Genomic DNA, 25387 nt, shown 5'->3' on the forward strand with positions numbered 1-25387 from the left:
GAGGAAGTAAGGAGGATAGGGCCTTATAAGAGAGGGGAAACAAGACCAATGAGAATTATGTTGTCATCAGAAAGTGTAGTAAATGATATACTGAAAGTGACTTGGAAACTAAGCAGAGAGGCATGGATGGATAATATTATAGCAAGAAAAGATTTGAATGAAGAAGAAAGAGAAGTTTTAAATTTTTTTTATTGAACAAGTAAAGGAAAAAAATGATAAGAGGACAGAGGAAGAATGTAAAACTTTTTTTTGGAGAGTGATGGATATGAAAGTAAGGAAGTAAAGGAACTAGAAGTGAAGGAAACTAATGGGGATAGCTATGAATACGAAAAAGAGAAGTTATTGGAGAGTTGAAGATCAGAAATTGAGGAAGTGGTACTGACGAAGAGAAGGAGAGAAGAGGGTATAAAAAACATCAAAAATAACTTGAAGGTGGTATATACTAATGTTGATGGTTTAATACTGGCAAGGCTTGAAATTAACGATTTCCTGAGGATACATGAACCTGATGTCATGTGCTTTGTATAGACCAAGTTAAGAGAAGATATTGATGTTCATATGGGAGATGGTAAATATAAACTGTGGAGAAGAGACAAAAAAGAAAAAACAGGAGGAAGAGTGATGATAGCAGTGAAGAACAATATAAATGTAGATACCGTGGAAATGGAAGAAGTCAGGGCTGAAGTGTTAAATATGAAGTTAGAAACTGGAGAGAATGGCAAAAGAGATATGGCAGTAGTCTATGTTCCCCCTAAGACAAGAGCATGGAATGATGATAAATACCAGGAGATGTTGTCAGATATAGCTAGTTATTTACAAAAAATAGAGAAATGCAGCAATATAATTTTGGTGGGTGACTTTAACTGTAACGCGGTGAACTGGGAGGAATGGGACTCAGGAGGCAGCGAAGATTCGTGGGGCAATATATTATTAAATATCTATCTATCTATCTATAGCCTGACACCCTAATCCCACAAAGGGTGGCCGCAGACAAAACGCCTCCAAGTCGCTCTGTCACCCACCATTTGACTACCCTTCCCCCAACTCACCCCTCCCTCCCTCATATACCTCTCAACTCCATCCCTCCACCTCATCCTCGGTCTACCCCTCCCTTTCCCTCCCTCCACCTCACCTACATACACTCTCTTAGTCAGTCTTTCATTCTCCATTCTCTCCACATGTCCAAACCAACTCAGTGTATTTCTCCTAATCTTCTCAACCACATCCACATCCACCCCACAATGTTCCTTCATGTCTTCATTCATCAACCTGTTCCTCCATGTCACTCCACATGCTCCTCTCAAGTAACTCATTTCCACTGCTCTCACTCTTGACTTGTTCCCCTCTTGCCTCGCTTCCATACGTCAGGGTAGGGATTATACTATCATGTAGTGACTTCTTAACTTCCATTCTCACCTCCCTATTTCTCATCACTGCTTTCAGTGAACCAACAACCTTCCTTCCCAGCTGTACCCTTTCACACACTTCATCCCCCAAAGTTCCATCCTTACTCATCACACTACCCAAGTACTTGAATGTACTCACATTCTCCATATCCTCACCATCCAACCTCACTGTACATTCTGTGACTTCATTCCTCTCAAACACCATAACTTTACTTTTGTTTAAATTAACTTTCAGCTTCCTCCTCCTACACACTGTCCCGAATTCATTCACCAAACCTTGCAACTCCCATTCATCTTCACTCAACAATACTGTATCATCAGCAAACAGCAACACCGGAATCTTCCAAATCTCACCCTCATTCATTAGAGCCAGCCCCACATCCACTGCCCTACCTTGCACCTTGTTTACAACCCCATCCATGTATATATTAAACAGCCATGGAGACATCACACAACCCTGTTTCAGTCCCACACTGAGATCAAAGAACTCACTCAGCTCACCATCCATTCGCACCGTAGCCCTAGCTCCTTCGTACATACTCTTCACAGCACTCAACAATTCTCCCCTCCACTCCATATATTCTTAATACCTTCCATATACCTTGCCTATCTATTCTGTCATAAGCTTTCTCCAAGTCCATGAAGGCAGCATACACTTTCTTTCCCTTCTCTAGATACTTCTCCACTAAACATCTTAGAACAAATATCTGATCTACACACCCTTTTCCCTTCCTAAATCCCCCTTGTTCTTCTCCAACTGCTCCTCTGTCATAAGCCAAACCCTATCAATGAGCATTCTACCATATATTTTACAGGTCACACTAAGAAGGTAAATACCCCTATGGTTACCACATACTTCTCTCTCCCCTTTTCCTTTGTATAAAGGAACAATTATACCTGATTTCCAGTCCTCTGGAACCCTTCCCTCTTCCCCAGCCAATCTACACAACTTCCATATCCACTCCACAACAATCTCACCTCCATACCTCAGCATTTCACCACACACTCCGTCAATTCCTGGGGCCTTTCCCAACTTGATCTTCTTCATTGCTTCCACTACTTCCACCCTACTGATCTCTTCCTCCCTCCTCTTATCTCTTCTTCTCCCAGCCATTCCCCAACCACTTATACTCGCACTGCTGTCACTCTCTACAATCAACAAATCTCAAAGTGTTCCTTCCATCTCCTTAATTTCTCTCTCTTCTCCACCAACAATCTATTATTCCTATCTTTCACTCCCCTACTATTTCCCCTTTCACACTGCCTTACTTTCTTTACCTCCTTCCAAAACAATTTCTTACTCTCCCTCCATTTCACACTCAGATTCCTCCCAAACTCTTCATCCACTTGCTTCTTACTCTCCTTCACCAGTCTCTTCTCCTGCTCACATATACCTCTCTCTTCTCTCTCTCATCTTCTCCCCTACCTCAACTCGCTAACCATTCACTATATGCCTTCTTCTTTTGTTCCACAGCTCGTTTCACCTCATCATTCCACCATGCTGTCCCTTGCACACCCTTGCATCTCCTCCTCACTCCACAAACCACCTCACACGCTGCGCCTATCTCTTCCATAAATATCTTACATACGTCTTCCACCCCTTCCATCTGCTCTAGCTCATACCTTCCCAATCTTTCTTCCACTATGCTCTTATACTCTGCCATTATCTAACTATCTTGCATTTTCTCCACTCTTCTCACAGGAGCTATTTCCTCCTGTCTTCCCCTTCTTCTCCTCAACCATTTTCTTTGCAGCTTTACCTTGGCCATCACTAGTGATGGTCCGAGACTCCATTCCCCCACCCTCTCCACACTCTTGCATCCAACACTTGTCTTCTCATTCGCTCATCCACACACACGTAGTCTATCATTGCCTTCCGTTCGACAAGTTCACCATCCATCCTCCCCATTACTCTCCACGTATACCGGTGGATCATCTTATGCCGAAAGTAGGTGTTGGCTATTGCCAACCCCTTACCAGCACAGATGTCCACCAAAGCACTACCATTCCCATCTACTTCAGCTGGCACACCCCACTGACCAACCACTCCATCCACTCGTACATTCCCAACTTTGCCATTCATGTCTCCAATCAAAAGCACTCTCTCGCTCCTCTCAGATTTGTCCATACATGCTTCTACTCTCGCCCAAAACTCATTTTATTAAATATAACAATGAATAATGTGATAAAGCAATGGGTCAAAGAAGAGACACGGTTCCGAGGTGAGGACACACCTGCAAGATTAGACTTACTGTTTACCAAAGAACCTGATGTAATAGTATCTTTGAAATAAGTGTCCTATAGGAAAAAGTGATCATGTGGTCACAGTTCCAGATGATAATAGGGAACGTCGAGCCAAGAGACAAGCTTTATAGGCAGGGAAGATACATCCATCCATCCATCATCCAATCCTACATTGCCCCAAGAGGAGCTTAGGAGCCCAGGGCTAGGCAGTTGGTCCCAACATTTAAGATGAGAGTGAAGGGAAGATACAACTTTGGGAAAGCAAATTTTACAGGACTGAGAAAATACAACTTTGGGAAACCAAATTTTACAAGACTGAGAAAATTTTTCAAAAATGGAGATTGGAGAAAATTCAGAGAAACAAGAGAGATACAGAGGAAGTGGGATATCTTTCTAGACCTCTATAATTTGGGAGTGGAAAAATTTGTACCAAGAGAAAGGAGGAAAGAAAACAGAAAAAAGGAGTGGTTTAATAGAAGGTGTATGATAGCAAAAAAAGACAGAGATAAGGTGTGGAACAACTGGAGAAAGAGAGGTAACAACAGAACAAAGGAGGAATATAAAAGAACTAGAAATGAATACATAAGAATATGTAGAGAAGAATAAAGGAATTTTGAAAAAGGTATAATAGACAAATGCACGGATGAACCCAAACTGTTTTAAAGATTTGTTAATGGCAAACTGAAACAAAAGGAAGGAATCACCAAACTGAAAGTTGAAGGAGAGGTCTATAATGAAGTGGCAGTGCAAGCTGAAATAATGAACAAATGTTTCCAATCAGTTTTCACTAATGAAAAGGAGGTTGTGGAAGGGGAGGGAGTGATTAGAAATGTACCGGTGATAAAAGATATAAAAGTGGAGGTACAGGAAGTGTATAAATTACTGGAAACTCAAGATGTAAGGAAAGCCCCAAGACCTGATGGAATTTCTAATTGGGTATTGAAGGAATGCAGAGAACAACTGGCAAATAAAATTCACAATTTAATTGTGTGTTCTCTGGAAGAGGAGAAAGTGCCTCAAGAATGGAAGAGGGGAAATGTGGTACCAATTTATAAGGGAGGAAACAGGGAAGAACCCCTGAATTATAGACCAGCGTCTCTAACCAGCATGGTCGCAAAATTGTGTGAGAGAATCCTGAAAGACAAATGGATAAAATATCTAGAAGAGATGAATATTTTGGATAAATGTCAGTTTGGATTCAGAAGTGGAAGGTCATGTGTTTCCAACTTGCTGAGCTTTTACTCAAGAGCAATTGATGTGGTACAGGAGAGAGATGGTTGGGTGGATTGTGTGAATTTAGACTCAGAGAAGGCCTTCGACAAGGTACCCCATAACAGACCAATGTGGAAACTAGAGTATATAGGAGGACTGAAGGGGAAACTCCTGGAATGGATGAGAGACTTTTTGAGAGACAGACAAATGAGGACAGTAATAAAGGATAGGATGTCTGGATGGAGGGAAGTAACAAGTGGAGTCCCTCAAGGCTCGGTGTTGGCGCCAGTAATGTTCCTGATTTACGTAAATGATATGGTAGACGGAGTGAACAGTTATGCAAGTCTGTTTGCTGATGATGTAAAGATCTTCAGGAAGGTAGAGGTTAAGGAGGATTGTAAAATGCTGCAGGAGGATCTGGATAGGATACATGATTGGAGCCAGATGTGGGAAATGAAATTTAACACAAAGAAGAGTAAAATATTGGAAATGGGTAAAAGTACCAAGAGGCCATCACTGAATTATTTGATGGGTAATGAATCAATCACAAAAGCGAGAGAAGAGAAAGATTTGGAAGTGCTGGTCCAGGATAGTTTGTCACCTGAAAAACATATTAACAAGACAGAGAGACGTATAAACTCTTGACTAACATAAGAGTAGCATTTCATTATATGGATGAGGAGACGTTGAAAAAATTGATAGTGGCCATGATCCGTCCCAGGTTAGAATATGCAGCGGTAGTGTGGTCCCCAAACAAAATGAAAGATATAAACAAGACTGACAGAATACAAAGAACAGCAACCAAAATGGTCCCCAGTCTGGCAGATCTGTCATACAGAGAGAGGCTGGAAATCTGGATTTGCCTTCCTTAGAGGAAGGAGAAAGAGGGGAGACATGCTTGCAATGTTCAGGACCATGATAGAAGTAGATAAAACTGACCGAGATCTGTTTGTATGGGATAAGAGAGCAACAAGAGGACATGGAATGAAATTGAAAAAGTCAAGCTGCTTGAAGGACATCAAGAAATATAGTTTTCCTTATAGAAGTATAGACCTGTGGAATAACCTGGACAAAGAGATTGTCCAGTCTAAAAACTTAAACGAGTTTAAAGCCAAATTTGACTTATTGTGAAAGACAAAGGATCCCACAAGCGTAGCTCATTTCCTGTATGTCACAGTTAGGTAAATACGTAAGTACAGTATTTGGAACGACTTAGACGGAGAGGTGGTGAAGCGAAAAACATTCATGTGTGTAATAGTAGACTAGATAAATGTGGATATGGAGACAGGACAACACAAGGATTGCTCAAATCCTGTATACTACAAATAGGTAAATACAAACAGGTAACACACACAAGGGAGACAAGTGGGGTGGGGGAGGGTGGGGGGATGGAGAGGAAGAAAACCTGGGGTGGTGGATGGGATGAGAACAGGGAAGGAGACATGCCTGGCAGTGCTGAGTGTAGTGGGGGATGGAGGGGGGATGGGGAGGGAGAGGAAGGATGGGGGGGGGAGAAGAGAGGGGATGCATGGAGGACAGGAGGATGGGGAAGCCTTGTTTAAAACCTAGGAAGAGGCGGGGTGTCTGACTAGTGAGGCGACGGACATTCAAATTGTTCGGATAGTGGGAGTTCCTCTATTTCCTGTGTCTGGTCTAGCAGCATCAGTTATCAATGCGCCATATAATGGGGTATGGGTGTAATTTAAACATAATTTTCCCATGAGAATACATGTTAAATGAAGGAGTTAGGTTCTGTGAACTTTCTAGAGTACTACATGGCAAATAAAATACAGTTACCGTATTTGCCAGCCTATAAGCTGCACCCGTCTTACGAGGAAAATTTTTTTAGAGAAAAAGAATTTTAGTACATTTCATCATACATTTGTTGAAAATTATTTTCGTGCTTTTTTGGGAAACAATATCTGAACATGTAGTATATTCACAAGTTAAACAGAAATCTACTGTATCTGTGAACATTGGTACAGTATATAACAAGCAACATGACACCAATACTTGTTGGTAAATAAAGTCCCATACCATACATGCAGGCAAAGGAAACTCCGATACATTGGTAAAAACACACACAAAGCAAGCAGCAAAATACCAACACAATATCATCATCATCATCATCATCATCATCATCATCATCCGGACTTCCTTTCCCACCCTAGGGCAGGGTGAGATGTAGCAATGTCCAGACAGCCCAAATTTGCCCACTCCAATGGGCCATGCTACCATTCACTTAACATTCAAGCCCCCAGAATACTGGCTACCTGATACACCAAAAAAATTCATCACATTCTGTAGCTTCACATACATGCTGTATTTTATTTCTGGGTAATGACCAAGAGCTTGCATACGTTATGCATTTCATGTATCATTATTTAAAAAAAAAAAAAAAAAAAAAATGCAAGGAAGAAGGAACCAAAGGCCAGGAGCCCACAAACTGTTCCTTCCAAGAAAGAAAAGTAAAAACAATACAAAAGAGAGCCAAATTCAAGATTCGTTCATTACGAGATGCCTGGACACACTGTGTTTCAAAGACTGGAGATCATAGGAAGTAGGAAATACAGACAGTGGGGGCCAGTTCCAAAGTTGACCTGTTGCATAAATGAAGGACTGGGAGTAATGGTTAACTCTTGGATTAGAGAATTGGACAGAAAAGGGATGAGAATTTGTTGCTAAAAGGGTGCTATGCACCAACTCCAGAGGTGGAGGGATGCAAGCAGACAGGTCAGAGAAGCAGTGACCACTGAAGCAGTGCTAGAAAAGAGATAAGGATGCAACTGTGTGGCGAAGAGACAGAGGTTGAAGGGAGCCTGTAAGAGGAGGAGAGTTAATGAGACAAAAAGCCTTTCACTCCACCCTGTTGAGAAAAGTTGTGTGTGGGAAGCCTCCCCACACATGAGAGTTGTACTCTACAGTACACAGGGGCAAATAAAACCCGTGTATAAAGTCAACAACTGTGTGGGAGTAAAGAAGGTACAGAGATGGCTTAGCACACCTAATCTCTTGGACGCAGATTTTACAAGAGATGTAATGTGATCTTTCCAAGATAAGTCCTGAGGGAATGAAACCCCAAGTATGTTTAAGGATGAAGCAGGAATAAGGTGGATTTTATTAAACAGTGGGTACTCCTGTGGAAGATTCTGTCAGGTTGATAGGTGTAAGAACTGAGTCTTTGATGCATTAAAAACAAGATGATTGATTTTACCCCAGTCAGAGATACTGTATGAGCCAGGACAGACATTATGCATGCCATAGCATCATCTCTTGTTTGCTGAAGTAACTGCTGAGACGGATGTTGCGAGAACCAAATGGAAGCGTGAAGGGTGGAATCATCAGCGTATGTGTGGATAGGGTTAGATGTACAGCTTAGGAGGTCACTGATAAATAAAAGGAAGAGAGTTGGTGATAGGACAGAGCCCAGAGGAACACCACTGTTGACAGATCTAGGAGAAGAATGGTAGCTGTCTACAACAGTAACTATAGAACGACCAGAAAGGAAGCTATAGATAAAGGCACATATAGAAGGTCAGAAACTGTAAGAGGGTAGTTTGGAAATTAAAGATTTATGCCACACTCAACTGAAAGCCTTTGAGACGTCAGGTGTAATGGCAAAACTTTTGCCAAAGTCCCACAAGGAGGATGACCAGGAGTCTGAGAGGTAGGTGAGAAGATCGCCAGTGGAGCGTCCCAGACAGAACCCATACCAACGATCAGAAAGAACGTTATGATAGGAAAGATGCTTTAAAATTTTTCTGTTAGGAATAGAATGTTATGATAGGAAAGATGCTTTAAAAATTTTCTGTTAAGAATAGACTCAAAAACTTCTGAGACACAGAGTGTTAAAGCAATCGGGTGATAGTTAGAGGGTTGGGATGATCTCCATTCTTTGAGAATGGCTGAATGAGACCAAACTTCCAGCAAGACGGAAAGATACAAGTTGATAGACAAAGGTGAAAGAATTTACCTAAGCAGGGTGTAGGCACAGAAGCACAGTTCTTGAGGACAACAGGAGGGACCCCATCAGGCCCATATGCCTTGTTATTATTGAGGCCTGTGATGGCAGAAAATACATCAGCTGAAGAAATTTTAATGTCAGCCGTGAGGAAGTTAGAGGGGGAAACTGATGGAGGAACAGCACTGGAATCGACAAAGGTGGAATTTGAGGAGAAGGTCTGAGTGAAGAGATCTGCTTTATCAGTAGAAGATATAGCTACAGAGCCATCAGAGTAGAAAAGAGGATGATGATGAGGTGAAGTTGTTAGAATGATTTTTGGCAAGGTGCCAGATGGAACGGGAAGAATTTGAATTGGAGAGTTGAGAGCATTTAGAATGGATGAAATTACAGTATTTTTAGCAAAGCGAAGAACAGACTTAGCACGATTCCGGGCAGGAACATAAGAGATGTGATTCAGAGGTGGGTTGGCTCTGGTACCATATATAGGCCCTCTCCTTGCTGTGGACAGCATTAGAACAAGCATTATTAAACCAAGGCTTTCTTGCATTAGTCAAAGGATATGAGAAAGGGAATGTATGCTTCCATGCCTGAGAGAATAACCTATGTAATGCGCAAGGCACACGCAGGTGGCTCCAGGCCATGGAAGCAATAATCATTCCAGGGAATATCACAGAAGTACTGCCTGAGGGCCTCCCAGTCAGCAGCTCCAGTGCTACAACCATTTCTTTCGAGGGTCCACAGGCCGTACTGGAGCAATACAACAGGTTAAGGTACTAAGGTTGTGATCGGAGAAGCCTAACGAAGAGGAAAGACTGACAGTGTAAGCAGAAGGATTAGTTGTAAGGAAGAGGTCAGGTATGCTGGAACTTTCTCCAAGACGGTCAGGGATACGGGCAGAGTGCTGTACATGCTGCACTAGGTCATCAACCCCTACACGCCGGCAGACGTGTATAACCATCGCAATTTTTGATACGGAGCAACACCGGTTGATGTATATAGCCGCAAGCATCTTCCCACCCCCTTTGAACTTTAACTTATCCTTACTCATCGACGGGACCACCTGGAGACGTGGAGATACCTGTATTTCCATTTGAAAGAGGAAGAGTTGTTGAGTCTTATGCATCTTTACTTTTTTTCTAGCTGTTATAGTTTGACAGATATCAGGGTTTGAAGTAAGGGTATTTTTTCCAAAATCACGAAATCCCCCGTAGGTAGGAGCGTGCGACATTGGAAAACCCCTGGCGTGAAGGGGTTAAGGATAGAAAAGATGTAGGCTTGTTTACCAGGTGGATCAGTGAAAGGAAAGGAGTGCCAAAGATGGTGGTAAACACTGAAATCTCCTAGAATGGAGATTTCAGAGAATGGAGAAACGAATAGGATGTGTTCCATCGTAGTAGATAGTCGAAGAATTTTTCATAGTCAGTAGAATTAGGGGATAAGTAAACAGCAGAGATATATTTAGTCAGAGAATGACAGAAAAGCCAAAGCCAGAGAGAAGAGAAATTAGAAGAATCAAGTTCAGGAACACAAGAGCAATATAAGGTGTTGCATACATATACACAACAGCCAGCTTTGGCTTTGAAATGAGTATAGAGAGAGTAGGATACTGAAAAGGTTTTGCTATCAGTTGCCTCAGACAGCTGAGTCTCAGTTAAGAAGAGAAGGTTAGGTTTAGAAGAGGAGAGGTGGTGCTCAACAGAAAGTTAGAGGACAGGCTGCAAATGTTGCAGAAATGAAGATGTGAGTCAGCCAGTGATTCCAGGCAGCTCGCTGAGTCGTCACTGGGAGAGGGGCAGATAGTGCGATTTACTGAGATTTGGCTTGGATTTAGAAGCTACAATGTTATGTGATTACTATTTGTCTAATGTTTGAGTAATGTGTATTTTTAGGGATGCTCAAAAGTTACGGTACATGCTTTATGTTTCCTATTAGGCTATTTGCCAAAGACAAAGATGTTCATTGCTTATAAGTATGTTTAAACATATTAAAATATAAAGGTATAGTACAGCTTTCATTTTATATATGTTTAAAATAAAAATTCTAATAAAAATGCTAAAAGAAATGTCATATTTTGATGTATTTTAAAATATTAATATATATTTTCTTAAGCAGCTACAAGCATTTTTTCTCTCTAGCCAAACACAATTAGATTTGCAAGTAATGGACAAATTTAGCAAAGCAGCAATAATTACATTCTGCATATGATTTAATTATACATAGTTAACCAAAGCTTAAGCCTAAGTCACACCATTGATGGAACACCACCAGTGTGTGTGTGTGTGCGTGTGTGTGTGTACCATCTGACTTGCAGGTTTATACCTGTCCGCCACAGCTCCACGACATTAAGTTGTCTAGGTATTTGTTTCGAGTTTCTAATTACAGTGATATAATATTATGCTCTACATATTCTGTATGTTTTAGTTCAAGCATTTTACCCTTTACAACAATCAGTACAATGTGGGATACGATCGTATCTTTGAAAAATAATTACAGACTTAGTTCATGCCTAAAATGATGGTGAAATAAGTGCTAGCATCTAGGGTTATTGGGTAAAACATCTATATATTTTTCATCATTATACAGCCAATTCCGATACAATTCCGATTATTAGATAATTTTCCCCCTCCGATACCGGTACTGATATTAATCGGCTTTTGCTTTCCAATGTACAGCACTACCCAAAGCAACGCTCTGTTGCCCGATTGCCATGTTCCTTTGTGTACTCAGTGACACTGAGCTTCAATGCAATTTTATAGCAGTGTCTGCATTGGTTTTGGGCCAAGGATTAGTGACAAAAGAAAAAATTCTAGAATATCGTAAACTCTTCCTCTGACCAGAACAGCTGTGCGGTGTGTCCTGTGCCGCTTGTTTTGGTTAAGAAAACTAGGGGTAATACTCGAAAGTACTGTGTGTATGTTGTGATGTTTTGTAATGCGGCATTTGGCAACTGGGGTGCTACACTGTCACTGTTATTGTTGTCTGCTCAATGCAAATGGTGGCTAGTGTTTGAAATTCTTTTAGAATTTCTTTGGCCTTTCTTGGAACCTTTCTCATTCGTATGGTACACTGATGGGTTAAAGTCAGCACAGTTGTGAAGGTAAATAATACAAAAAATTTACCAATATCTTGTGTAGGTTATGTTTGCTGGGGAAAAGAGATATGCTGAAATGTTCTATGCTTCATCAATCTACAACCATAAGCCTAGCCATTATTTTAAGTCTTCAATAACTGCTAAAAGTCTGACATCATTTTGCACGATATACACTGTGTTGTACTACTGTACTGTATCAATAATATAATTAGTAACACAACCTGAACATTTGAGCCAGGTGGACTACAGCTAAAAACACCCCACCCCGACCCCCTAAATATAAGCTTCATGCCTTCAGCACTCGGCCTCCCACTGGTGACATGGACCTATTGGATGCAGGGTAATTTCTGTATAATTCTTTTCTGAAAAAAAGTGTGTCTTATAGGCCAGGAAATATGATATACAGTACTATAATTCCATACCATTAATTACACATGAATTATGTACACACACCGTACAAATATAATCTGATGAGGGTAAGTTAGGTAATGAAAAAAATGGTGTAAAACACTGGTGAGGCTGCACAGTTATGTTGACACGAAGTTGGTACAACAGTGAATGTGTGTTTGGTGGCGTTTTTCATCCTCCAGTACTGAAAGACAGTGTGAGGCATCTGGTTGCTGCAAAATGAAATGCCCCATGGCGCGAGTTTCGTTTCTTCTTAAATAAAGTTATTTTAAGAAAAAAGCGTACTGTAAACAAGATTTTATTTTTACATTGTGTTATTTAAAAAGCGTGTAATTTAAACTTGTGTGAATTGAGATAGCTACCTGTACTAAACATGTAATCTATAACCATTTTACACTAACATGGCCCATAATTTTGTTCTTTGGCAGCTCATTTCACATTCCTGTTATAGCACTTCATCGTGACTAGTGCAGTACTGTATTATGGTACTACTGTCTATTATTACAACCCAGCAATCACAATGGGGAGAGGGCAGTTTCAGACCAGATGGGAGTAAAAGGGATAGGAAACCCATGTATTGTGCCCCACAGCACCTCATTTAACGGACACCGTTCATTATAACTGATGAAAGTTTGGTGGGCTTCATGGTGTCCATTAAATTCGATATCTTCTACACTGGGGTCCATTATAGTGAGGGTCTACTGTACCGGGATTCACTCTGGCATTATCTGTGTTGCAACTCGATTTGTTGGGATTCCACAAAAACAAGGAATGCTGGGCATTGGGAATGCACTGAATATTTTATGCCAAGAGCTGGATTAAAAAAAAAAAAAATTATTTACGGTAAATGCCAAATTCTATTTCTTTTTCAACACATACCTTACCCTGCCAAATTCTGCTACTACTGCCACAAACATTGTCCTGCTCAACATTTCCTTCCGTATCTACTGCCAAGTTCTAATTACTTTTTAATTACCTATGATCAAATTCTGTCACTAGCATTGCCAAGTTCTTCTACTCTCTCCATAAAAATTATTTAAAGGGACATAAGACTGACCTCTACTTTTTTGGGCATTGGTCTCTCCTCTGGCTGTCTGGGAACGGAGGGGTGCGGGTGTTTCCTGGGATGGCTCCACATCCAGCTGTCGGTGTAGCAATGTCCGCGGTGTTGTTGTGTCAATCAAACGGTTAAATGAATCCATCCTTGTCACAGCCTGGTTAAATCAGAAAGTAGGGAAAAGTTACAAGGATTAATAAAAACCACAGCAGAACTGGGCAAAGGGAGCAAAGAACAAGCCATCGTTTTCAAGACTGAGGGATGTGATTTTCATGGCTGACCTCTTCACCCCCATAATATACAATACAATATTTTGTAATTTATGTGTACAATCTCCCAACAATTTATTTAGTTTTGGAGAGATGTTCAAAGTGAAGAAGTTAGATACAGCTGAAATCAACTCCATCAATTCAGTACTAAATTGAATAAAACTGCCATGCTGAAAACAACACAACAAAAATCTGGTAGTAGTATGATTAACCCAATCAATCTGATATTTTACTGTTTTTTTCTTGATATATTCACATAACTCAATTAAGCTCTGGGAAATATACTGAAGTGAAGAGGCAAATTAGGGCATTCTCTAACCTCTCAGGTTTAAACATTTTTCCAGAGCTGAATAAAACTGTATGGATATAGCAAGAAAAAACTTAATTGAACTTAAAAGGTACAAATGAAAAACAGGCCAAGTCGTGAGTGGGTTGTCACACAAGTTAGTGTTTGGTTCATAACTTCAAACTCATTTCCAAAGATGCCACAACTAGACAGGTTAGTTTGGGCTGCTACACTGTACTGTATAAGGGTAAGTTATACTGGTGATGGTAAGCTAACCTCAGTAATACATGCAATACTACTCCACTTAAAATTCTGAATAACTGTCATTATAACACTGTCATCATCATCAAGCCAATCTATTCCATCATACAGTATTATTAACTCCTTGAGATTGGATGATATCCTTTTTGGCTTACTCTTGTTGCTACCGGACTTTTATTCTCCCCTGGAAAGGCCCGTTGTACTAAAAAAAAAAAAAAAAAAAAAAAAAAAAAAAAAAAATCTAACTTAAGCTGAAAAAAATTGTCAGGAGATGACAAAAATAAAATGAGATGCCCTGACTTAATGGGCTAACCAAGTGCAAGAGGCTGCCTTGTGGTAACTTTGGTGACTGTCCGATCTGTCACCTGTGCCACCACCCTCAGTGTGCACCTATGTATCACACTCTCTAACACTTGCACTTAAAGCACTTCAATCAATTTCAGCAACAGACACAGGATTTTGGTTCAGCTAGTATAAGTCAGAATAAATGGTAATATTTAGCACATTGCATTGGCTCAGTCAAACAATACGAACCCTCTAGGCAACACGAATTATCTGGATTGTGAGGAAGTATTTGACAGAGCACCCCAACGGAGACTGTTGCATAGGCATATTAGGAAGGTAGCTAATCAGCTTCGTGGAAAACAGAACTCAGGTTTTTAATAACAGATTGCATTCTTCGACTGGCAATCAGTATGAAGCGTGGTGCCTCAGAGTTCTGTGATGGGTCTGGTTCATTTCACTGTTGAAACTTGTAAACTACTGTACATACAGTATTTCCGACGGTTATGAGGGTCAGATACGAATGAAGCACAACAAAACCTATCAAAGCAGTCTCGGTTTCATGGAAAAATAACTGTGGGGCACCTACTAGATAATTACTGACAATACTACGTACCAATGTCTCTATCCTAACCAATACTGTCTTGGTATGGGTATATACACCTGATATAAAAATCTGTCTTAACAATACAGACTACTTAAGCAGTTTGTAGTTACTATACAAGGGTCTCAAATTTGTTCTCCTACGTCAACTGAATGCCTTCTGAGGTAGGAATTGTCGCCCCAGACATCAAAACAAATTAACACTTCAGTGTTGCCACCAAAAATTTAAGAAAATCTAACACCGAAGGCCAAAAAATCTGTAGACTCCAAAAATGCATAATTAAATACCATACCTGAAAGGTTCTAATTATTATAGTATTACTAACAGTGTATGAAGCTTGATTATGTGTGTGTGGATTAAAGGATGCGAAGATGTGTAATGGATGCAAGAGCTTATAGAGATTGGGGGAGTGGACTTTCTGACCACTACTTCGTGGTGGCCAGAATTAGGATACAAGTAAGATGGAGGAATAGAAGAAGGGAAAGACGAGAGGAAGGAGTAGTTGCAAGGAGAGTGGAAAGGTTACAAGAGGATGAGAAAAAGGCAGAGTATAAGAGAGAAGTGGAGGAACGATTGGGCAAATATAAATTGGAGCAGATGGGGGATGTGGAAGGTGTGTGCAGGATATTCACAGAAGAAATATGTGCAGCATGTGATGTGGTGTGTGGGAGGAAGAGAAGACGGATGGGGGTTCAAGGAACAGCGTGGTAGACTGAAGAGGGGAGACAGGCTGTGGCACAAAAGAAGAAAGCATATAATGAATGGATGAGAAATAGGGGCGTGAAAGAAGTTCAGAGGCGGAAGAGAGAGTTATATGTAGAAAGAAAGAGGGAGGTGAAGAGATTAGTAAGAGAGAGTAAGAAGAGAGTGGATGAGGAATTTGGAAGGAATTTGAGTGTAAAGTGGAGGGACTGTAAGAAACTGTTCTGGAAAGAGGTGAAGAGAGTAAGACAGGGTGGGAGTGAGGCTAACAGGGGAGTGAAAGATAAAAATGGTAGAATACTAGTGGAGAAGGGAGAAAGAGTGAGCAGATGGAGAGAACACTTTAAGGAATTGTTGAACATACAGGATGGAAATAATGCGAGTATAAGTGGCTGGGGAATGGCTGGGAGAAGGAGGGAGATGAGAAGACAGGAAGAAATCAGTAGGATAGAAGTTGTGGAAGCAATGGAGAAAGTTAAATTGGGGAAAGCCCCAGGAATTGATGGAGTGTGTGGTGAAATGCTGAAGCATGGGGGAGAGATAGTAGAAGAAAGGATGTGGAAGATGTGCAGATTGGCCTGGGAGGAAGGTAGAGTCCCGGAGGATTGGAAGTCAGGTATAATTATTCCCTTGTACAAAGGAAAAGGGGAAAAAGAAGTGTGTGGTAATCATAGGGGCATTTGTCTTCTTAGTAAAATAGGAAAAGTGTATGGTAGGATACTTATTGACAGAGTTAGAGAAAGAACAGAGGAATTAGTTGGAGAAGAACAGGGAGGCTTTAGGAAGGGAAGAGGTTGTGTAGATCAGATATTCATTCTTAGATCTTTAGCGGAAAAGTTTCTAGAGAAGGGAAAGAAGTTGTATGTGGCTTTCATGGATTTGGAGAAAGCATATGACAGGGTGGATAGACAAGGATTGTGGAAAGTATTAAGAATATATGGAGTAGATGGAAAGTTGTTGAATGCTGTGAAGAGTATGTATGATGATGCTAAGGCTGCAGTGCGTGTGGATGGTGAACTAAGTGAATTTTTCTCTTTGGAGGTTGGGTTGAAGCAGGGATGTGTCATGTCTCCATGATTGTTCAATCTGTTCATGGATGGGGTAATAAAACAGGTACAAGGTAGAGTAATGGATGTTGGAGTGGCCCTGGTGAGAGAGGATAGTGTTTGGAAACTCCTTGTACTGTTGTTTGCAGATGATACTATGTTGTTGAGTGAAGATGAAGGGGAGCTGCAAGGCTTGGTGGATGAGTTTGGGAGAGTGTGCAAGAAATGGAATCTAAAGGTGAATGTTGGGAAGAGTAAAGTGATGGTCTTTGAGAGAGGTGAAGTCAGTAAATGTACAGCGAGGTTGGATGGAGAGGAATTGGAAAATGTGAGTACGTTTAAGTACTTGGGTAGTATGATGAGTAAGGATGGAGGTTTGGAGGGTGAAGTGCTTGAAAGGGTGCAGCAGGGAAGAAAGGTTGCTGGTTCTTTGAAAGCAGTGATAAGAAACAGGGAAGTGAGTATGGAAGTGAAAAAGTTACTACATGACAGTATTGTGATACCAACTCTAATGTATGGAAGTGAAGCTTGGACGTTGTTGGAAGGACACAAGTCAAGAGTGAGAGCAGTGGAAATCAGTTATTTAAGAGGAGCCTGTGGAGTCACATGGAGAGACAGGCTGACGAATGAGGATATAAAGGAGCATTGAGGTGTGGATGTGGATGTGATAGGAAGTGTTACGAGGAACACACTGAGGTGGTTTGGCCATGTGGAGAGGATGGAGGGTGAAAGAATGATGAAGACAGTGTATGTGAGTGAGGTGGAGGGGGGAAGAGGGAGGGAGAGGCCGAGGATGAGATGGAGAGGTATATGAGAGGGGGGTGTGAGTTGGGAGCAGGGCAGTGAAATGGCGGGGGACAGGACGACGTGGAGGCGATTTGTTTGTGGCCACCCCAAACGGGATTGAGGCGTCTGGCAATAGATAGATATATAGATAGATAGTATGACGCAGGCTGTCATAGAAGTGTATGAACTGTACTTCTAGCAATATGTATATTATATACACACTTACATAATAGCAATATACACACATAACACTGACTGAGAAAAAGAGCATTATGGTCCAAAGAATCAAGAGGGTAATCATTGAGAATATATGTTACAATGCTGTACTTTACATAAGAGAGAACAGGGATATGCAGAAATGTTATTAATTAAACCAACAAAATGTATAAATTATGAAATCATTAATCGACTTCTACCGTGAATGCATAAAAAAAGAATCTTTAAGACAACATACGAGTACAGTACTATATTTAGATAGTGAGGTGACAGATTTACTATATTCAACTTGAACATTATCTTGTCAGCAACCAGCAAATACAGTATTGAACATAAGGAAGTGTAATGTGACACAATAAACAGACAGAGAGAGAGAGAGAGAGGGAAAAAAAAAAAAAAAAAAAAAAAACGATCTATCCTATTACAGTAGTTCTGTTTCCACCCCTTAACCTTCTGGAGTAAGGACTTATTTACCTAAAAGTCACTGCTAGATGAACTCCTGAGGAAATGTTTTGTTTGGAGCAAGCCAATCACTGATTCTGTTGATAATCTACTTCTTGTTTTAGTTTTCATTCTACAGCATTTACTGATGAGAAAATCTCCCTACAGTGGCACTAGGAGGAGGTAAACATGACAGGATTTTCATGAATCTGGAAAGGTTTGGGAACATGGGGCTATTGTCCATCTGTTTAATGTTACCTACCTTACTCCAAAATTCCCCAGGTTTCATCATAGCATTAACCTCAACAAGAGTTCCTACTTAATTGCTAAGCAGTCTCCATTCTGTCTATTGCTTGAATATCTGTTGCAATATGGCCATACACCTGTAGCAGATTAACCAGTGATGGGATTTCCTTATCAAAAACTACTCTGGGACTTAAAGCCTTTAAACACTCAATATCTATATTCCCAAAAGATAACCTCTTGTATATCTGGGAGACAGCTTCAATGAAGAACTCTGGACAATTTTGCCTAAGCCTGTTTAAGTCCTCCTTATCATACTGGGTTGAACTTCTCATCTCCATCTCTACTTTTAAGCCCAGATACATCTCTTCTATAGGTTTGAAATTACTTGGATCTCTGTATCTGATGTCCTTCAGTAATGTCTTTCCAACGGTACCATCAGCAGCAAATCTTATCAGGTTGTCATTGTAAGGAATTCTATTAACAATGAAGACTTTATCAACATTATTATTATAGTGTCTCAGCTGTAGCATCTTTCAAGGGAATAAGACCTAGAAAAAAAAAAAAAAGTAATATCGTTTAAGCCCCCAACTCCCCGTTAATTTTATTTTTTCAGATATCTACTGATTTTAGTGTTTTCTGTAGGATTCTGTTTATCGATTTTACTGCAAACTGCCCATTGTCAAGTTTTGCCCCCCCTTTCCCCACTTCAACCTCCCCGAAACAGGCATTTTGAGATATACTCAGCAATAAAAATCATACAGAAATCACTAAAATACAGTAGGTTAAAAAAAGAATTACATATTAACCTAACCTAACCTATCAAACCAAACCTTTAATACGGCTTTGCTGTGCTGTATTAACTTGAGTAACTTTTTTTTTTTATTAATCTAATCTAACCTAACCTTGTGTAAGGTGGCACTGTATGAACTGAACTAACCTTAATTTACAATGAATTCATTACACGCATAGTCACAACTCAGACATCTGCGCTGGACAGTCGCCATAGCTAGACTAAATTCAAATTCATATGAAGGGACTCCCTTTCTTATTTAGGGAAATTTGGCATGAAATGATTGACCTAGAACAAAGGAAACTGTAAGGAGGTTGCTCCATGATTCATTCAAAATGACCGTTCTTCACATCAGGTTGCTTATTGGCCGTCGCTCAAGGCCGGTAGAGAGCGGTGGAAACCAACATACGCATGCACTCATAACTCCCCAGATCTGGCCGCGACAAGACCAGCTTCCGACCGAAATTCCAGAAAATAATTAAAAATCTGTATTGTTATTATTACTGAGTTGAGGTGGTAAATGTTGGTACTTAAAGTTCTTGTCACTGAGAGAACTATCAATTGGCAACAGGAAAAATAATGAATTCCATTAGGGGGTGAAATGATAACAGAACTGAAAAAATCTGAGTCACTGTCGTGGGTTCTTACAACCATGCACAAATGTTTTATGCAGCCTTATTTGCAGATTCACCTACAGTTAAAGAAAATTTCTCTCTCAAAAGTTGCATAAGCTGCTTATTACGCTCCTGTCCAATGAAATTATTAAGTCCACTTGTTTTTGTTCACCTATATTTAATTTTACCGGCAATCTTAGAATCTTTGCACACTGACTGAATTGGTCTGGGGAGATGATCAGCACGAGATAGTGGTAGATCATGCTCTGCTATGAATGATGCCAAGTGCAATTCATTTTCCTTAACCTCAGTATCATCTTTGGTAACCATTAATGATGTTAATGAACTCTGATCTTGAGCTTTTTTTTTTTTTTAAAGATAACTTCTACCTGCAGTAATTTTAAGAACATCACAAGTAATACACTAACTTATGCATAGCCGTCTCCTTTTGCACTAGATTTTACCCAACCTCTTAGTTGTGGACCAAGTTCAAACTCAGTACAGTATTTCCCTGAATATCTCATTTTCTTTGCAGTACCAGTTTTCTTCTCATCTTGAGAATTATATCCCTCATTGTCTTCATCCATGCTGACACCTACAAGTATGGAATACAACAAAATAGTGTCATGCACAAAAGAAAGCCAAAAATCCAAGCATCTCCCATCCCACCAAAGCCATTATAACCCAAGATGCACTAAAGTATACAGAGTTCAGTATCAGGATGCAATAGCCCACACCATGAGACTGGTTGGTTACTGTACAAACCTTCCTTGACCTCGCTGTCTCAAGATCCACTCAACGATTGGCGGACTACCCGTCACTGGGAGTCGGGTCCGAGATGTTTGTTTTGAATTCCGCAGTAGACAGCCTAGACTGCTTACACGAAGAATCATCGTTATGATGTGATTTTCAATGGAGTACTTAAAAATGTTATGAAATTTAACCTGTATTATTATTTTTTAAATTCCCAATTTAATTATGAAATTGTCCTTGAACATACAAATTTGTAGAATTAGCACATTCCACAAAAAATCTGGCAATCTGAAATGAAGCACAAAATCTGTAGATCTACAGATTAATCTGTAGAACTGGCAACCTGAGAGGTCTTTGAGTGAAAAGAAATATATTTTTTTTTTTTTCAACAAGGGTGACTGATTATCCCGTTACCAAAATGGACAAGGAAAAAGGGTAACGAAATATGTTGTACTTGATGAAGCAACAGTGATGCTGGATAATGGGAAAAAGTCTGATTACCAAATATCATAATTATCTTCCCATTTCATACATCTCTGTCTATCTATAGCCAGACGCCTTGGTCCCGCAAGGGGTGGCCGTTTGTTTTACAAAGAGGGGTCCTTTACCAAACCACTTGTTGACACGTAGCGTAAACGTTATCTTCCAGCGTTGCACATGAATTCCTGGCTTACAGGAAACCATTAGGTTTGTCACTCATGTAAAGCCATCTGAAAAGGAAAAACGAGAATAACAGAGTGACAGAAAAGATGGGAGGAATAGGAAGAGACGAGGGCAAACACAAAAAGGATGATAAAGACGAAGGAATAAGTAGGCAGCGCAACATGAGTGGATGATGGTCGCCATTGTCAAAAATTATTCGTGCTGAAGTCCCCATTCAAACAGTGGCGGACACCCAAATGGTTGTTTTGGCGTAACTTTCATTTGAATTAGTATAGCTAACTTTCTCGAACGTTTTTCTCACGATGGCACAACTTTCACATGAATCGGTACCGTCCTGTCATATCGCATCGTATATAAAGGCTCCAACATGCTTGCTAGGCCTCACCAGTGGCGACTTTCCAAGCTGCTCTATCTCTGGTAGCCCCGCTGTTCAGTCCCTCATCCCAGAGGTCACATTCTATGATCTCATCCCAGGTCTTTCTTGGTCTCTCTTACAACCTTGCCCCTGACATTCACGCTTCCGCACCCAACCGTCATCCACTATCCTCTCAACATGTCCAAACCGGAAAAGCTCCCCCCCCCCACTTCATCATAACACCAATTCTAAAGTCCCATCTTTCCTCTCAACTCTAGTCACAATCCTAGCCCCCCCCCCCCACCAGGCCTCGCGATTCGCACTCAAGGATGCATTACACATCCATCTAATCTTTGGCATTTCTGTACGTATAAGTACGAATATCCTTATCCTTTACTGCCCATCTCATTCCCATACAGCATTACAATCTTAGGATTATAATGCTCAGGAGGGTACCCAGGGAGGGGGGCAAGGCCCAGCCCCCCCCCTTAGCTCTCTGGGTCCTTTAAAAATTTATATATACTGTATTTATTTCGGTAACGGCAAAACATGAAAAACTGGCAAGTACAAACAAAGAGTAACACATGAGCCAGCAGCTCTCTGACTCTAAACCTGCATATGACCTCCCAGTAATTATCGAATTACCTGACCTCACCTCACTATGGCCCTCCCCCCCATAGAAAATTCCTGGGTGCGCCCCTGATAATGCTGTATGCCACATACAAGGACCCCTTAGTACGGAGGGAGAGCCCTCTCAGTGTTAGGAGAGGCAGCAGCTCCCTGAACTTCCTCCAACACTCCCTACCCTAGCCACAGAGCTCTCCAGCCCCATCTCCAGCACATAACATGTCCCTCAAACAACAAAATTCCTCCACACAGTCAAGACACTCTCCAGCAAGATCAATCCTTTCACGCCTTACAATTTCAATGTGCTCTCTGCAACACACTGAGTACACGAAATCAGCATCATTTCCCTGCCTACTTCTAATACCATTACATCTATTATGCACGACTTATCACAAACACTGCACAAGACAGAGTTACTTCACATCCTTATGGCAAACTGCACATGGCCTAACTCCTGCTGCTTTGACAATCCCTCCACTGACCCAAAACATTATCAATCTATCCATCTATTGCCAGACACCTTAATCCCATAAGGGGTGGTCACAAACAGATCACCTCCATGTCGCCCTGTCCCCTGCCATTTCACTGCCCTGCTCCCAGCTCACACCCCCCTCTCTCATATACCTCACCACTCCATCCCTCAATCTCATCCTTGGCCTCTCCCTCACTCTCTGCCCCTCCACCTCACTCACACACACTCTCCTTGTCAGTCTTTCACTCTCCATCCTCTCCACATGGCCAAACCACCTCAATGTGCTTCTCCTAACGCTTCCTATCACATCCACATCTACACCATGATGCTCCTTCGCTTCCTCATTTACCAGTCTGTCTCTCCATGTGACTCCATGTGCTTCTCTCAAATAACTCATTTCCATTGCTTTCAATCTTGTGTCCCTGCAACAAGGTCCAAGTTTCACTTCCATACATCCGAGCTGGTATCACACTTCCATGCTCACTTCCCTGTTTCTTATCACTGCTTTCAAAGAACTAGCAACCTTTCTTCTTTGTTATATCCTTTCAAGCACTTCACCCTCCAAACTTCCATCCATACTCATCACACTTCCCAAGTACTTAAATGCACCCACATTTTCCATTTCCTCCTCATCCAACCTCACTCTACATTCAGTGGCTTCATTTCTCTCGAAGACCATACCTTTACTCTTCCCTACATTCACCTTTAGATTCTGTTTCTTACAAACTCTCCCAAACTCATTCACCAAGCCTTGCAGTTCCCCTTCTTCTTCACTTAACAACACAGTATCATCTGCAAATAATAGTACAGAGTTTCCACACACTGCCCTCTCTCATTAGGGACACTCCAACATCCACTGCCCTACCTTGTATCTCTTTTATAACCCCATCCATATACAGACTGAACAACCATGGGGACATGACACATCCCTGTTTCAATCCAACCTTCATATAGAAATATTCACTCAGTTCACTGTCCACACACACTGCAGGCTTAGCACCCTCACATGTACTCTTCACGGCATTCAACAACTTCCCATTTACTCCATATATTCTTAACACTTTCCACAATCCTTGTCAATCCACCATGTCATATGCTTTCTCCAAATCCATGAAGGCCACATACAACTTCTTTCCCTTCTCTAGAAACTTTTCTACTAAAGACCTAAGAACGAATACCTTATCTACACAACTTCTTCCCTTCCTAAAACCTTCCTTTTCTTCTCCAGCTAATTCCTCTGTTATTTCTCTACCTCTGTCATCAAGTATCCTACCATATACTTTTCCCATTACACAAAGAAGACAAATGCCCCAGTGATTCCCACACACTTCTTTCTCCTTTTTTCCTTTGTACAGGGGAATAATTATACCCGACTTCCAATCATCTGGGACTTTACCTTCCTCCCAGGCCAATCTGCACATCTTCCACATCCATTCTACTACTATCTCTCCCGCATGCTTCAGCATTTCACCACACACTCCACCAATTCCTGGGGCTTTCCCCATATTGACTTTTTTCATTGCTTCCACAACTTCCATCCCACTGACTTCTTCCTCTCTTCTCACATCCCTCCTTCTCCCAGCAATTCCCCAGCCACTTATACTTGCATTACTTTCATATTCTATGTTCAACAATTCTTTAATGTTCTCTCCATCTGGTCACTTTTTCTCCCTTCTCCACTAGTAATCTACCATTTTCATCTATCACTCATTGACTAACTTCTTTAACACCCTGTCTAACGCTCTTTACCTGTTTCCAGAACATTTTCTTACATTCCCTCCATTTTACACTCATATTCCCTCCAAATTTCTCATCCACTCTCTTCATACTCTCTCTTACTAATTTTTTCACTCTCTCTTCCCCTCTATATATAACTCTCTCTTCCGTCTCTCAACTTCCTCCACACCCGTTCCTCATCCGTTCACTATATGCTTTCTTCTTTTGTGCCACAGCCTGTCTCACCTCTTCATTCCACCATGTTGTTCCTTGCACCCTCTTTTGTCTTCTCTTCACCCCACGCACCTCACATGCTGCACAGATTTCTTCTGTGAATATCTTGCACACACCTTCCACGTCCCCCATCTGCTGCGAATTATACTTACGCAGTTGTGCCTCCACTTCTCTCTTATACTCTGCCTTTTTTCCATCCTCTTGTAATCTTTCCATCCTCCTTGTATGAACTACTTCCTCCGGTCCTTCCCTTCATCTATTCCTCCATTTCATTTGAACCTTGACTTTCACCACCACTAAGTGGTGGTCAGAAAGTCCATCCCCCCAACCTCTATATGCTCTTGCATCCATTACACACCTGAGTAAATATTATTACTTTTGTTTTATCTGCGTTTACTCTCAAATTCTTGTCCCCCATTCCATCTCTCCACTTCCAAAATCTTTCCTCTGCCTACTTTTCATTTTCTGCAGCCAACACCAAGTCATCTGCATATAACATCTCCCCTGAGAGTTCATTTCTGAAGTCACATGTGAGAGCTTCAAGCACCATGACAAATAATAAGGAGTACAAAACTGACCCCTGGTGCATTCCAACATTCATGCCAAACTCATCACTCAAATCTCCATACACTCTCACCTAGG

The 25387-nt window shown here is 41.0% G+C and overlaps 1 protein-coding gene across 2 annotated transcripts in view; it reads right to left on the reverse strand.

Annotated features, from left to right (window-relative positions):
* Window positions 1-20749, reverse strand: part of LOC145404093 (aldehyde dehydrogenase, mitochondrial) — a 118936-nt gene extending 98187 nt beyond the window's left edge. For both annotated transcript variants that reach the window (XM_080275706.1, XM_080275705.1), the window contains exons 1-2: window positions 20691-20749; window positions 13383-13539 (exon numbers count right to left, since the gene is read on the reverse strand). In XM_080275706.1, the coding sequence (XP_080131832.1) occupies window positions 13383-13463 (81 nt within the window). In that variant the 5' untranslated portion in view covers window positions 13464-13539; window positions 20691-20749. The remainder of the gene's footprint in view (window positions 1-13382; window positions 13540-20690) is intronic.
* Between the last annotated feature and the right edge of the window lie 4638 nt (window positions 20750-25387).

Source organism: Coenobita brevimanus, chromosome 62, assembly GCF_032717465.1.
Source record: "Coenobita brevimanus isolate Jiangsu-jjx chromosome 62, ASM3271746v2, whole genome shotgun sequence".
Taxonomy (NCBI): domain Eukaryota; kingdom Metazoa; phylum Arthropoda; class Malacostraca; order Decapoda; family Coenobitidae; genus Coenobita; species Coenobita brevimanus.